Raw genomic sequence first — 16,028 nt, 5'->3', positions numbered from 1 at the left:
CTGCTGAGCCCTTACCCTTCCAATGGGCATGTTGAGGTCCTGCAGCCTCCTAAAGCCAGTATGTTCTCAATGTAAGTATCATTGACTGAAAAAAACACTTCTTGATTCAATCAGAATAATTCCATCTGGACTACTTATCCTTTCGTAGCAGTAAACTCAAAGAATTGACTAAGACATATACTGTAAGTATTTCCAGTTTGTTTTCAGTCTTTGTTGAAATATTTGGGTTTTTTCATTCTTCCTAATGTATTACTTTTGTTTACATCACTCAAAATCCTTATAATCCTCCTCCAGAAGGCATTTCTTCTTTTTTTTCCCCTCCAGTGAAAAAATAATAGCCTTGCCCCCTTATTACATTTGCCATGACCAGCTGTGGCTAAATGACTCCTCTTGATACACAGCAGCTAAAAATCTGCCTCTCTAAATATACTGATATAAAAGCAGAAAGCTCAGTTGGTGGAATTAAAACCTTTTGTCATAATGGAGTAGCAAATGCTCTGCAAAATGCGCTCCATTCCAAAGGTTAGATTATCCTCACAACCCATGGGGGGAGCAATCCCTGGTAAAGCAAATCCTAGGGCATCCTGACAGAGACAAGCTGATCACTTCTCTGACAATCACCTAAATACCCCCTTTGCTTTTGTAGTAACACAGACTGTGGATGCTCACAGAGCCCTCGTAGCTCCTTTTGGGAGCACGCATCAGGGCTGGCAATGTGCTGCTCTAAGGATTGCTTCCATCTGATAAGAAGTCTGGCTAAGAGCTCGAGCAGTCACAAAAGCCTCTCGTGTATCTTGACCTAGGAAGTGGTGGCCATAACAGGGGCAAACTTAAAGCAACAATATTTCTTGGCTAATGTGTTGCCAATGCGCTTAGAGCAGGATGTCGAGGAAAGGAAACTGGAAGGCTTTTAAATAACAAAATCAGCTTGGGGGAGGACTGATTTATCTAATCCTTGCTCTCTGCATCTGGGTCACTTTAAATAATCTGATGATTAAAGGGCAGCCCCTCCTCCTTTCATGAGGGCCCCTATACAAAACAGTGGTCAAAACATAACCTGCACAAATGGGGAACACATTCCCTTGTAAACTCAGTGGCAGGAATGTTAACATTGAAGGGAATCACTTCTTTCTCAGGCAGCTCCAGGGTGTGACAGTTCCCAAACAGTTCCCAAACAGGAGCAGATGGTATTTCCTCATTTTGCCCTCTACTTTTCAGCTTTGTACCTCAATCTCAATCACTTGGCATTTGTCAAAGCGTCTCATCCCGGGAGGTGCAAGTCTCTACAGGTGGCTTTTCTTCACCTTGTCTGGAATGGAAGAATGTCAGGATGGACCCATTCCCTAAGGAAGGCATGGTCAGGACAGCTCAGCATCACTGCTGCAGGGACAGTCTACAGGTACACTCAGTTAGGAGGATTGCTGCAGTCAGGCTATCAGCACATTTGGAAGGATGATTTCCAGTGTTAGGACATCTCTGATGCCTGGACATGAGTCAGATGGTCCAGGATGACTTAAAGAGAAAGCAACAGGAACAAAAAGTAATTTGTCTAAGCAAAGGGTTGGACTGACTAAATCTGGTGATATTTCTTCCACTTGGAAAAAATTCTAGAACTCATGTAAGAATTCCTAATACATCAAAATGTAGATCTCATTGAGAGGAAGAGCACAAAAAATAGTTCCTTTTCTAATGCACAAGCAACAACTAGGACTAGGTTTGGGGTGAAGGGATAATACAGCTGTGGAAGAAGGGTAACACTGGGCTCAGTGAAGGTCTGTGATGGGGGCATGGGTGTGGGTGAATGTGACAGAAGTGAGTGGCCAATTCCACTGCCATGAGTCTGCCTGGTGGAACATTCCAATGCTTCCTGAAGACTTTGCCTGAATGTCCCACTGAAATTCCTGAGTACCTAGAAGATGACCCACCTAAGTGAACACACAGCTCAGCCTGTATGGCATGGATCAATCCATGGGATAGATCCTGATCTGCTCTGCAAAGAAGCACAAAGCTCAAAGGAACAGCCGGGAACACTCAGGTGGATCTGTTACCTACTCTGGGTTCTCCTTCAAACCATCCCTGTATTATCAGCAAGTGCAGCCTGGTCAGATCTACACAGGACCAAAACAATGGTCAAATCTAGGAGAGAACTTGCAAAAATTGAGTTTTCACCTGTTGATACCTGTCTAGATCTGCTCACTGAACTATGTGTGGAGTCAAGCACAGGAGCTTATAGATACTCATTAAATAAATATATTTACTATGTAATATTTGTAGCAAAAGACACTTCTAACTGAGCCAAAAAAATCCACACTTGTCCAGTTGTAGGTGGCAATATGCCAGCAAGGAGCAGCATCTTGTAGATCTTTGGCCATTGTGGGTGCGCCCTCATCCCAGCCTTTGCCTGAAAGATGCTCCAGGAAGATGTGAGCTCTCAAATGGCACGCACGCAACTGCAAGTGGAGTCACTCAATTAGTAATCACTGTGCAATTAGGCTTCGTATCAAAATAGAAATTACTTGTCTAAAAATAGCACTGATGACATGTTAGCTCAAAAGGAACAGAGTTTTTAAAAGAGGAAGATGAACAAAATAACATCTCTGAAGGCCAACATAAAGCTGAAGGGCAAAGCAAAGTAATCTAATAGAAACCACAAATCTATAAAATCAGAGCCCAGAATGCTTAACAGCCTCAGATAGCACAGATGGGGTTTGTAAACCCAGTGGTTTCAGTGGGTTTAATAGCATTTCCTGAGATAATTCTGTTATTTTGCTGTTGCAAGGAACTGGATAATGAGTGTGGTGTTTCAGATGTCATTGCTTGTAAGTTTTGAGGAAGGCCAGTGTTTTTATGCCATTTAATCAAGGAAACGAAAGGAAAAACAACAAACTGAACCAGCTCAAGTTGCAACTACTCCTGTACCTACCATCAAAGAAGAAATTTTGTCACTATGGGAAATTATCATCACTGAAAATGAGAATGGCTTTGACAGATACCAAATTCTTTAAAGAGGAAGTGATGCTGCAACCAGAGTAACTCTGCTGGCACTAAATCACTACCAGCAAAGGGCATTTCACAGGGGCCTAAAAAATATAAAGTGTGAAATTATAGAGATAGCAAGGGGAAGATGCAGTGTAGCCTCAAGAGCAACAACTGCTGCTAAAAGATTTGAGGGTGACAACAGGGCACCTATTTTCGAAAATGGAATTGAGGGAAAATATAAAAATTAGAAGTTGAGCATTTCAATTATAATTTCTGACTTTTGTGTTCCATTTTACCTATAATGTCTATTTTTGTTCACTTCTCACTTTCTCAATTGAGCTATTTCCCGATATATTTCTTTTCACCTTTTTTTCATCAGTGACATCTCTCTAGGCAAGAAAACCTGAGTTTTTGAGAACTCAAGCACATTCTGTTCAGTCCTTCTTTTTCCTTTTTTCCTATCTAACTTGGTATTTTTCTTTTTTGACCAGCTGTAGTTAGGTGTGTTTGAAGCTGGCTTCATCTGTTATCATAGACCACATGTCTATTCTTTATTAATTGTAGAGTTTCTGGTTTTTTCTCTGTAACATTCATTTCCTATGACACGTGATTCTTGACACGTCAATGCAACCTTGAGCAGGAAAGGCAGCATTCATCAGCTTCATTCCATTCATGGAGAATTAAAGAGTTAAGGGACAACTTCCACTGGAATGTTTCCTTTGGCAGTGGCAACAAGAGCCTCTGAACATCTGCCTGAAGCAGCTATTACCCACGTTATCCACCTCTTCTGGAAAAGCACAGCAGGACAGAAAGACACAACCCCAAGGCCCCAAAGCTGGATGACACCACATTGAGGACTCCTGCTCCCAGTCAAGTCAACAGGACTTGTTCAATTAAGACAACCAGGCACAAAGGCAGGACATCTGTAACCCAGCAGTTCCAATCCATCCTGCCTGCAGGGAACCAGTGAGCAGTAGTGGGGAAAATGTCCTCCATCAGATTAACTCAATTAAGTCAAGTAGCAAATGCCTGTTAACAGCTCTGTGTGAGTTACACAAACCACCCAGTGCTAACAAGAAACGTCTCAAAAACTGGAATACTACAAAAAGTAATACCCATGAACACATTCTCCAGTTCTAACTGGATTTTCTTTTTTTTAATTTAGAAAACCACATTTATTTTTTCACAAGTAAAAACTTTTTGGGAAGACTTTTTGAGGAATAGTGCTGCATAAAAGTTATTTTTAACAATTATTTCTCTTACCATGCTCAAAACATTAAAGACTTTATCTTCTAATACACATTAAAAGGCTGATAAATATATGAAGAAATCATCCAGCTTGCTCATTATGAAAAGAGTTAGCTAAATTTTTGAACAAAGGAACTACATTTCTCGTCTTTAATGGGAACAGAGCATGGGGAGCAACTGACCATCAGCTGTCCTGAGAGAGCTGTTCCATCATTTTAGGGCAAAAAGCATAATACAGAAAATACTTTTAAAATCTTGGAGTCAGGCAACTTAAAGGTTTTTTTGGTTTCTTTCTCTTGTCTTAGAATGTGCTAAAGGAACAGACAGACATTCATTCTGTAAGGCAGTTTATTCATCTCCTGCTCTCCACTTACCTTACCCTGTCCATGGTGAATTTGTAACATCAAACAACTGGAAATCCTCCAAGTCCCATCTTCCCAGTTCTGGGCAAGCAAGGGGTGGAGCTAGTGCTAGGAAAATCTTTTTTCTTTTTTTTTTTTTAGGAAGTCACCAGCCAAGTGACTGCTTCAGAAAGAAGCAGTTTCTTTATCATCTATGCCACCTGTTCAGCCCCTTATAGCTACAGACAGTTGCTATAATTAAGGCAGCATTTACGAGCATTAATCAAATTACTTATTTGATAAATGGTTCTTAATCCTAATCAAAGGAAATCATAGGTAAGGGACACCACCCTGTCCTCTGGAGTCTTTTGGAACAGCAGACAACTTTCATGTCAGTGGAAATAAGAGGGCAGTTTTTACAGTTGGTTTTCCTGCCAGGACAGGAGGATTTTCCCCCGTTCAAATGTACATCACAAACTTTTGATTAAAATTCTTTCTGATATGGAAGGAATTCAGAAGCCTGGAGTAAATTATCTGCAAACTTTTTGCCAAAAAGTAACCATAAAAAGCAATGATAAAATCAAGCCCTTGAGAAATTATCTTCTTCGTTACTGCTCACCAAATTCCACTCAAATATTTATACCCTTTGGAATCTTCTAGTAATTACTAGCTTTCGTCCAGAAATTGTTGCAGAAATTTTTCTATCACCAACAACAGGAGCTCCTGTATCACACAATGAGCATATAATGACTTCAATGCAGTATTTGCTTTTATTCTCCTTGTGAGAGAATACCTCAATTTGCTGGACTCGTCAAGCTTGGATGTTCAGAAGCAACGTTTAACATCTCAGATCTTAGAAGAGCTCACCAAATAACTTCTAGAAGTGAGAAGGGAAAAGAGCATCATACCTGGGATTGTGCATTGATATTGGCTCCCTCCTTCACCAGAACTTTGACAACTTCAGCTTGTCCTGCTAAGGAGGCAATGTGCAGGGCTGTATTCCCTTTCTGTTAGAGGGAGGGAGAAAATGCAAGTTATTATTACCCTTTTTCAGGAATCATTTCAATCAGCAGGTTTTTTTAAATAGCATTCACATGCATGTGCCTGGCTGTGGAAAGGCTAAAGGGAAAACAATTTATCCCACAGGTGCTTTTTCAATTGTGCCCATGGGTTAAAAGATCCTGGATATTATAAAGTCAATTACTCATTTTCACAGATTTGAAAAAATCAACTGCTTGGAGCTATGCTAATTCTCCTTAAAATAACGAGGACCTGTCACTGGAAATAAGGAAAATCTGGTATTGCTAAAAACTTCTAATGATTCCCCTGTATTACACTACAAATTATATTTTCCTCTTCATTTCCTACCAATGAGCTTCAGCAAGGCAACTCCCAGGCCACAACAGAAATAACAGTTGAAATATCAGTGTGGTATTTATATTATTCTCTTATTTTGTACTTTTGGGGGGTTTGTCTGTATTTGTCACATGAATTGGATAAACTTAAAGACATGCACCAATTACCTTAGTGGCAGAATCCACAGCCGAGCCTCTTTCCAGCAATTCCTGTACCAGTCCCACGTGGCCCTCCTTGGCTGCCAGGTGCAGAGCATTGAGCCCATTCTGCAAGCACAAGGGCCAGATGCATTACAAATATCAGACAGACATTCCTACCTCGCCCTGGGATAAGGAGAAGATTAGGAGCTGGCATGCTCTTACATCTCTTGGCTCTCTGTCTGCATAAGTCAGATGCTTTGGGCACGGCTATTTAAGCTGAGGCTCTGTGGGACTAAATTCTCCTATACATTTTTTCTCATAGTAACAAATACATCAAATCAAACTGCATTTTGGGAGTATCCAGAAAAGATTCCTTATTTTCTAATAACTTCCCATTACCACAGACTACTACCTTGGGCATCTCCATGGAGCCCAGTATTTCAAACCTTGAGTGTTTTTCTGCCTCGCTTTGCTGTAACCTTATCCAGCCCTGCTGAGATTTTATCAATCCTGAGAAATCACAGCACTTAGCTACATTTACACAGGATGTGTCTACTCCATCAGAGTTACTCCAGGCTGCTGTAAGCACCCTGAGCCCTGGTATCTCCTCTGGGATAACTGGTATCAAATAGAAACCCAAAAGCACAAATAGGCCAAAATGGCTGTTGATCACTTTGACTTGCAAACTGATCCTTGATCTGGCACTTCTGCTGGTGTCTGATGAGCAAGCCTTCACTAAACTTTGAGGTTTTCTAATCTCAAAAAGGAAAAGAAAATTAATTAAATAAAAGTGAGGATTGTTGAAAAGGTAACCTAAAAAAGTCAGCATCTAAACTCTCTCCACATTCAACAGGAACAGGATACTTTATCTCATAAAAATTCCTGCCATGGAAACTTCATCTCCTTCTTCCTAGTATCCCCCTTCCACCCAAGGAAAAAAATTACATTACAGTCTATTGTAGATGAATTGCCAACCTGTTTTTTACAATCCTAAGGTATTTTTCATGCTACATCAGGCAGGTGACAGCAACAAATACTGCCATTCCCTCCAGCACTCTCCTGGTTTCCATATTGCAGGCATCAGGAGCAATACTCAGGTGTTTGAGTAACCTGCAGCAAATTCAGCACTGTGGAATTTTTATCACTTTGCTTGTCTCTGAGCAGTTCAGTCATTCCAGTTGTGAAATAAACAGGCAACTTTCAGGCTTTTATTTTTCCATTCAGAGAGGCAGCTGGAGCCTGTAATTTCCAGTGGGATTTTAAAGCACTTAGCACTTCACAGGAGGTATTTGATGGGAGTTTGTCCAATGGCTTCAGACGCAGCAATGCAAACACATTTCAGTGCTACCTCCATTTGATTCCACATCCATGGAAGCAGCACAGGAGAGGAACTATGAGAAAAGCAAAGGCACTAAAGGAAGGCCATGGTCCCAGGCTGCCAAAAGCAGAGGAACACCCTCCTGCAGCCTGGTAGAGAGAAAAGTGGTTTCAATCCCCACTATGTGGGAAAAGCTATAGCAACCAGAACATCCTTATTCCAGAGGAAACACTCTTACTATGGAGCTGCAGTGTCCAGGGGTAGCAGTAGTGCCATGCCCTGGTCAAGGATAAATCCTTAGCCAAAAATATGCAGTGAGGCTGACCATAATCACCAGGATGAGGAATATTGCTCCTGTCAGGGAATATTTTGCAGGCTGAACATGTTTCAGAGAACTCTGATCTTTCTTGGTTTTTAATCTCAGCTGAGTATCAACCAACCATAATTACTGCCTACAGTGGCTGAGAGCTTTGAGTTAGAATTTTGTGGGGAAGCACACAGTGTTCTCCTCACTGTTTAAGAACAAAGACCTGTTCTGTATCTGATCTCACAGATTCTATCATCAACTCTTTCCATGGGAATCTGAAGGGCAGCTTGTCCTTCTCACAGTGTACACAGCTGATGTATTGCTGCAACATGTTATTAACCTTCTTGGCTCTTCAGGAACAAACAGCAGAGAAACTGCAAAATTCATGGCCCATAAATGCTTCTGAATGCAAAAAGATGAGGAAAAGCCTCAGTTTTAGTTTACCATGTGCCAAAATATGGAGAGAGCAAGGCTTGTCCCAGTGCTTAATCTCTGAAAACACTTGCATTCCTTCCTCTGAGCCACATATCTGTTGATGTCATATTAAGCACTTGAAAGTTGATATTGCTGCAACCATTGAGTTTCTTCACATTACAGGACTTCTCTCAATGCATTAAAACATGAGCAAAAAGAGTAGTTGAGGCCCAGTAAAAAGCTTACAGGAACAAGCTCCAGCTTAGGACTATAGGCATTCAAATTCCATAATTCCTTAAATAAAGCAAGCTGGGGTAAGCAGTAGCAAGCCCTGCACGTTAAATGCTGAGGGCCAGCACAACCAAAGCCTTAAAGCAACTTTTGTTCTCTTTCTCCCTAATCAGAACCAACGCTGCAATTATTTCCCAGCCCACGTGGCTGATCCCTGCTACTTCTGATGATGGAATCTCAGATTTAATCAATGCAACTCCTCCGTTCCTGTCAACTGGATTTTTGTAGTTCAGCACAACAAAGGTTTCTGACACGTCCCTTTTTCTCTCCCCTGCCCACCAAAAAGTTGGGGAGGGTGAAATTAGTTGTCTGCTAAGCAAAACTGTGTCACATAAGGACAAAGCCTGCATATGCCATAACTGCCATTCTTTTGGAGACTCCTTGGTGATATTAACTCCCAAGAAATAATCTATTACTAAGCTTTCCAAGCTGGTGGTTCTTTACAAGTGCTTCCCTGCAGTGCCTGATTCCCTCAATTCCCCTTCTCCTCTACCACCAAGGCAGAGACATCAATGCTTTCTGTCCCAGGGAGTGCTACAAACGTGTATGTACCACTGACTGCCCACAGCACCTCCTGCAGTGTCACCCTTGGTATTTTCACTGCACTGGACAACTCCAGGCGTTTCTTGGACATCCTAAAAATCACCAGCCTACACTTATTCCCCATAAGACAGACACTGACACTGCTCTTGTCTGGAAATCACCCCCAAAATTTCCCTGCTACCTCCGCCTTTGTATTCAGTTGCCTCACAGAGCAGTCCTCATGCAATGGAAGCTCTTTCATCACTGCCTGGTTCAGCACCAGTCCTGCTGTGGCATTTATTCCTTCTGGGACATCACCCAGATCCAACAGCTTCTCCCATTCCCACCTAACCCTATTGTGCCAAAGCAAATTGACACCATGGAAAAGCTATATCTGGGCAGAGCATCAGATCAGCCTGTAGTTCAAAGGGCATTTAAATTCAGCCACATCAGTGCTCGGTGGGATTTTACACCATTCCCTCTAAGCTCATCTCTGACAGGTACAAACAATAACCTGGCAGTCCTAGAAAGCTCAAGTGACCTTCTGCTGGTGAGAATTAGTGAGGATGACAAAGAACTTAAAATGTACAAATGGGGCAAAGAAAGTGTTTGAAGGAAGTGGGGAAAAGGTTCTATGATAACAGCCCAATTGCAAAGCACAACTTCAAAACACAATGAAAATTAAAAACCTTTTGTGACTAACATTGTATGGTGGTGCTGACTCTTTTTGCCAGCAGAGACAGAAACTAGAAAGAAGTACCACGGTCTTTGTTAAATTCAGATACTTTTCTCTCTTTAATAGACAGCTCTGCAAAGTCTCTCCTCTGAATAAATCTCTCAGGGAAGTAAAATGTGCATGGGGCAACCTCTTTTCAAGAGAGATTCGGGAAAGGGTACATTAGAGAGCTGGGCATGGCTTTCTGAAGTCCAAATGTTTGTGGAAGTTCTTCCTAAAAATATCACAAAGAAATGAAGTGGACGATGGGGAAAAAACAAAGAAAAACATTAACAGTTTATGAAAATTCTCCCTTTATGTTGCTTTATAGTCTAGGAAGTCAAGAAACTGAATTAACCTATGGAGTGACACCAAATGTGGTGCTGCTGACCTCATTATGCTACAGTGCTCCTTCAAACCATAGCTGGCACTGCTGGGAGAGGCAGTGCCTACCCACTTGGAAGGAAGGAGGGAGGGAGGGAGGGAGTAATTAACAGCTCTGCTCTGCCTCTCTGTCACCCAAGGAATAGAGACCAGCTGAATTAAAAGGAAGCCAAGAAAACGAGAGCAAAAGGCAAACTGACAGAGACCCAAAAAGCCTTGGAGCTGGAGGCCCCAAAACTACTTCATACTTGATCCCTGATCTGTTCAAGGCATTAGACTTCACAGAGGAGCACAGAAGACTTGTTCAAAGCAAATGCCCAACACCCATCACATTTTTCCTTCCAAGACATCGCCCTGAAAACTGACAGTTTTCCCAGGACTAGATGGAGAAACTTTATGTTGCCTTTGGATGCCCAATTCAGTTTCAAAAATCAGCAGGCAGCTGATGAGCTCCCAGAACAGTCAGAGCTCGGGGTCTAACTCCTGCTGGAACCTCGGGCTGCACAAAAGCTCAGTGTAACATTTGTTTTGCTTAGCAACATTTTGAACATGATGCAGGAGCAAGTTCCTTCCTCTTGCTACATTAACTAGAAACAGTAACCACATCCTAAAAAACTACATTTGTAGCATAGGAAAGCAGATTTAAAGGAAACAGATATTTGCAATTGCTATTGGTTATCCATCCTATAAAAAAATCCAATTCCTGGTATTTTAACAGACTCCTCATAAAACTGGGTAATTTTGTCCCCTAACATTTTAAGCTCTCTCCAGAAATAAACAGTTGATTTATGATATTCAGAAGAGATGACAGTGCTTGAATTCAGATTAAAGTAAGCAATTCTATAATAAGTGAACTTGTTATGATGGTAGCATTCAGCAAAGCATATTTAAGTAATGTCTAATTGTTATCTATGTAATTGTTTTATTAAATACTTGGTGTTCAGTATATCCAGAAACATTAAGCTCCATCATATTTTGGCAACAGTTACACTGAGAAAATACTTTGATTATCTTTAAAGATCTACCACTCTGAAAACTCAGGATGTGAGAAAAAACATTGAAACTGAAGAAAGAATCTCCTGGTGTTCTCTCCATTCAGGAAAGCTTATATTTAACATTATGTATGGTTTTCTCATATGAGATCTAATCTAAAAATAGCATTTGACTGAGGAAAAACACCCTGCATGTACAAAGCTCCATTTTTACAAGAGCCTTGAGATATCTCACTGTTAAAAATAAAATACACCCCTGCATTTTGCACAGACTGTGTTTGCTTCTCCCCTTAGACAGCTGGAGCACAATGACGTGGACACCCCTGCCATACCCTGAGGAGGAGACAAGGCAGGAGGAATAACTTGAAGGCTGCCATGACTTACTCAATATTCCCTGACCTCTAGCAGAGGGAGCCTGCTCCCACTCCCAATAAAATTTACAATACACCAGTGATGTTTAACCCTGGAAGCACTGAGGGTCTTAGTTACAAAAACCTCTGGAAGCAATTTTATATGGCACCAGAACTGGAGTCTGCCAGAAGCTGAAGTGCTCGGTCATGCTCAGTGGATGGTGAAAGCTTTGATGTCACCTACATGGTACAAGTGGAGCTTTGTCACCAGCTGCAGGTGGGAAGCACTTTCCACAGAGGATAAATCTGCAGCAACTTTTGCCATATTCCTCCCATAACCAGCAAGAGAATATGAAGACTGGGAAAAAAGCTTGTAATGCTCCTAAGTAATTATCATCTTAACTATGTTTTGTCCTGGGGGTGAACCTTTTTGTTAATTTGGTGCTTATAATAAGGATGGAAAACTTGCTGGATCTATTTGAACATAAGAACTTGAGTATGGCTCTACTCTCTCCTAACTGGGCAACTTGAAGTTTGCCAGGCCAGATCCACTAAAACTCAGGAAGTTTTCCTTGACAGTAAGTCTTTTAAAGGAAACTGTCTCCTAGACAATAAGACAAGAACATTTCTGTATGTTTTCAATAAGCAGAACATGAAAAGTCCCAGCTCTTCTCCTCCTCATCATTAAATTCCTTGGCACAGCCAACAGATCTGCTCTCACTCCTGTGCCCCAGCTTCCATTTGACACATGCCTTCTTTAATCATCTCCAGCTTTCCTTCAGCAGGGAAGGTGATAACACCAAGTATTTTAGATTATTTCATTCCTGATTCTCCAATTTACTCTTTTTTTTCCTTTTTTTTTTTTTCCCAAAAAAGAAATAGTGGTCACAATTCTGGGATTTTACTTCAATTGGCATAGCCACTCCCCAGTTAGTGGTCACTCTGACCAAATCTGGCTAAGAGTTAGGGGAAAGCTGGGCACCATAAAGCCTGAGCTGTCAAATTCCCCATCAAAGAAACTGCAGTGATTTCACTAGAAAGCCAAGACACTTCCCAGAACTGATGCAGACACTTACTTGCATTTTTATTTTAAGTCACAGTTAGAGTCTTATTAAACTTGATGGTTCTAGTCACTTAAATTAAGGCTGCAAATGCAGGTCCCTAAGCTATGAAGCCAAAGTAATTGGATTTGTACGACAGAGCTACAAAAGAGCCAAGCCAAAACATTGTGTCACATTACAGTCACATCAACGGAGAAACTTGAACAGCCTACTTTTACAGCAGTTAGAACTTCCTTGAAAGGGGACACGGTGTGTTAAGCACAACATTAAGTACCTTCTATGTTATGTTGTAGTTATTACTGACCAGTGGTAAAAACACACTTCTTTTTGTGAAATAAGGTGAAAGCCCATGGCTACCCCTTTAGCCATCTGAGAGTACCCAGAACTGCACGGCCAGCACAGGTGAGTGCCAAGATGTTAATCTACTTGGACACAAATTATCTAGGCAGCTACAACTACATCCACTCAAGTGCTTACCTACCCCCTGAGACCTCACAAAAACAACAGGGGAAGCCTCAGACTCCCACACCTGAGCTCTCAGGGGATCAGGGGCTTCACGTGGGACGGCTAAGGAAAATCCATGGGCTGAGCACATCACATCCAGCAGGATAAAGAGATAAATCACATCTCTACAGTGCTCAGGTTTCTTGCAAATCATTCAGGCAAGCTTGTGTCCATGAAATATCTTACCTGATTACAGGTGTTAATGTCTATTCCGCTTTTCAGGTATTCCACTACCTTGTCCAAATTGCCAGCTCTGGCAGCTCGGAGAAAGCTTGCATTGCTGTCAGACTGTAAAAAGAGAAGAAAAAAATTCTCCAATTAGCCCCTGCTTAAACCAGAGCAGAACTTCATCAGTGGTGAAAGGTTTCCACATTTTATGCTGCAGAAGAAAAAAGCAGTGAAACAGCAGAGTTTGAATTAAATCTGCATTAATTAGCATATTTAAATTAGGCAATAATGGCACAAAAGAACTGCAGACCTGTCAGAGTGAGCAAAACAGAGCAATAATGGCTGACATTCAAAATTTAGCAAGAACTAAAAAAAAACCCCACCAAAAAAAAAAAAAAACCCAAAAAAACATAAATCATAGTAACTGATATTGTCAATGAGAGAAACATGAACGCATCAACTTGCTAACTGTAGTTTTCTGGAGAGTTACATATAAATATATAATCTCTTTATATATATAATTTTATGTATTATTCATGTATTTTTGCACGTTGTTTATTGATGTTATTTACAGATCTAGATCTATTATTTTTAGATACCTGTGCTCAAAGTGGCAGCAGTGCACGTGTAGCTAAGCTAACCTTAGAACAAAGCGGATGAAGTACTCAAGGCTGAGTATCTCAATCCAGGATCATGCTGGAAACATTCCCACCCCTAAACTGCAGGCTCTCATTAAAAAGAAAAAGGTTTAGAAATCCTATGAGAATAAGCTTGCATTTTTCAACCAGGTTGTGGGACGTACTGTTAAGCAATGGAGTGAGGAACGCCTCAGCCCTCTCGCCTCTGTCTGCAACAAAAAACCTCCAGTGGCTGCTTGAAACCAGCCCAGATGTGGGCAAACTGGCTACAAGGACACCCGACAGCAGGAGACAGCCCCGAGCCGTGCCACGGAAGCCATGAGCATCAGAAATAAGCATTTGGGACAGCAACAGTGGTCCCAGTCCATCCCGCCGAGTGGGAGTGGGTGGGAGCAGCAGGTAAATGAGCACCAGAGCCTGTTTGTGGGCTGTGAGCTCAGAGGCAGGGGATGCCCGCCCTCCCTCGGGCTGGGACTCGCTCCTCCGCATCATGAGAATGTCCTAAACCCCTCCCACTTCCAGCCACTTATTTCACTCGCCCAATCCGTTCCAAAGCACTTTTTTTCGGTCACCCTTCTTATCACCCGCTTCACAATCCCCGATTCCAGCCTATTTTAATCTGCAACAGATGGATGTCATCAAAATCAGCCTCCTTACAACTCTGCTACATGCCAAGACAAAATTATGTCTTTGTGAGCACGTCCTTTCCCGGGATGAGGATTTGTTCATAAAGACATCAAATTACGTTTTAATATTTAAATACCTTTGAAAAAAAATCATGTGTCTTGGTAAAAACATTAACCAACAACAAATATCTGAGTGCATGAGGGGTAAATCGGGACACTCTGGCTGGGAAAAGAAGCATTGCCCTCAATAATACAAACATTTTACCTTCTTTCTTCCCATTTTTTCATGCTTCACTACTACAACAATAATTTACCATTGCAAAACTACAATCATCAGCTTTATACTTTTTAAAAGTTAAGAAAGAATGATGCAACAAATGACTACCTATAGCTCTGGGTTCTTAGGGATGAACCCATCATTGCTTGTTTTTCCTTCACACAGAACAACACAAAAAGCTATAAGTGCTGACATCTCCATTATTGCTGGGAGTTCAGATTTTTTGTAGCTAAGCCCACACAATTCTATGTCATTTGTTTCTGGCTAAGAAGACACAAGCAATGCTTTCCAAGCAGATCCTCATTTCCTCAATTCATAATTTTATTACCCCATAATCACATTACTGCAGTGTACATCAAGTCACTTCAAAACACTTTCCATACACCAAAATAATGATCATAATGCAGAATATTAACTTCTTGTCTACATAAAGAGTATTTCAGCAGTCTATATGCTCTATATACAAATTCTCATACAAATACAAGAGACTGGCCACAAAATATTGGAAATATTCAGCAACATGTTCCAAGGATTAGATGACTTAGAAATTGAGCGTACTCAGATCTATTTTCCTTCCCAGTTGACCAAATCTAATTTTTCAGTAGGTTGTCATTAGTTTGTCCTTTGCCCCATTCTTTTAATGCGTTTTAAAAGCATTTTTGTCAGCACTACTGTCTCAGGCATTTATTCACTTTAGCACACTTCAAATTCAAAAGTCTTTTGACAAAATCCCCCCAGTAAACAGCAGCAGCAGTTTGCTATAACCTTACCATGTCAGAAGACAGCAAATCTGGATCTGTCAGCTTTTCCAATGGATTCCATAATCTCTTGAAATATTTTGTTACACAGCTCCTCACAGTCCTCAGAGCTCCTCACAGCTTCTCAAGGTCCCTCATGGCCTCCGGAACCACTTGCAGCCCCTCACAGCCCCTCAGAGTCCCTCATGTCCCCTCAGAACTCCTCAGAGCCCCTCACAGTCCATCAAAGCCCTTTAAGAGCCTCCCAAAGTCCCTCTGAGACCCTCATGGCCCTCCAGAGCCCCTCACCCACCCTCAGAACCCCTCACACTCCACCACTGCCCTTTAGAGCCTCCCAAAGTCCCTCAGAACCCCTCATGACCCCTCACAGTCCCTTTAGAGCCCCTCAGAACCCCTCACAGCACTTTAGAGCCCCTCAAAGTCCAGCACAGCCCCTCAGAGACCCTCACGGCCCCTCACCCACCCTCAGAGCCCCACACAGTCCATCACAGCCCTTTAGTGCCTCTCAAAGTCCCTCACGGCCCCTCGAACCCCTCACAGTCCATCACGGCTCTTTAGAACCTCTCAAAGTCTCTCAGAGCCCCTCATGGCACTTTAGAACCCCTCATGATCCCTCAACACTCCTCACTGCCCCTCAGA

General features: G+C 41.8%; 1 protein-coding gene across 23 annotated transcripts in view; it reads right to left on the bottom strand.

Annotated features, from left to right (window-relative positions):
- Positions 1 to 16,028, bottom strand: part of ANK2 (ankyrin 2) — a 263,109-nt gene that overhangs the window by 113,720 nt on the left and 133,361 nt on the right. For all 23 annotated transcript variants that reach the window (XM_059843636.1, XM_059843633.1, XM_059843638.1 and 20 more), the window contains 3 exons: positions 13,109 to 13,210; positions 6,092 to 6,190; positions 5,477 to 5,575 (listed from right to left, as the gene is read on the bottom strand). In XM_059843636.1, the coding sequence (XP_059699619.1) occupies positions 5,477 to 5,575; positions 6,092 to 6,190; positions 13,109 to 13,210 (300 nt within the window). The remainder of the gene's footprint in view (positions 1 to 5,476; positions 5,576 to 6,091; positions 6,191 to 13,108; positions 13,211 to 16,028) is intronic.

Source organism: Haemorhous mexicanus, chromosome 4 (genome assembly GCF_027477595.1).
Source record: "Haemorhous mexicanus isolate bHaeMex1 chromosome 4, bHaeMex1.pri, whole genome shotgun sequence".
In the NCBI taxonomy this organism is placed as follows: Eukaryota; Metazoa; Chordata; class Aves; order Passeriformes; family Fringillidae; genus Haemorhous; species Haemorhous mexicanus.
This window is presented reverse-complemented; position numbering and strand designations above follow the sequence as displayed.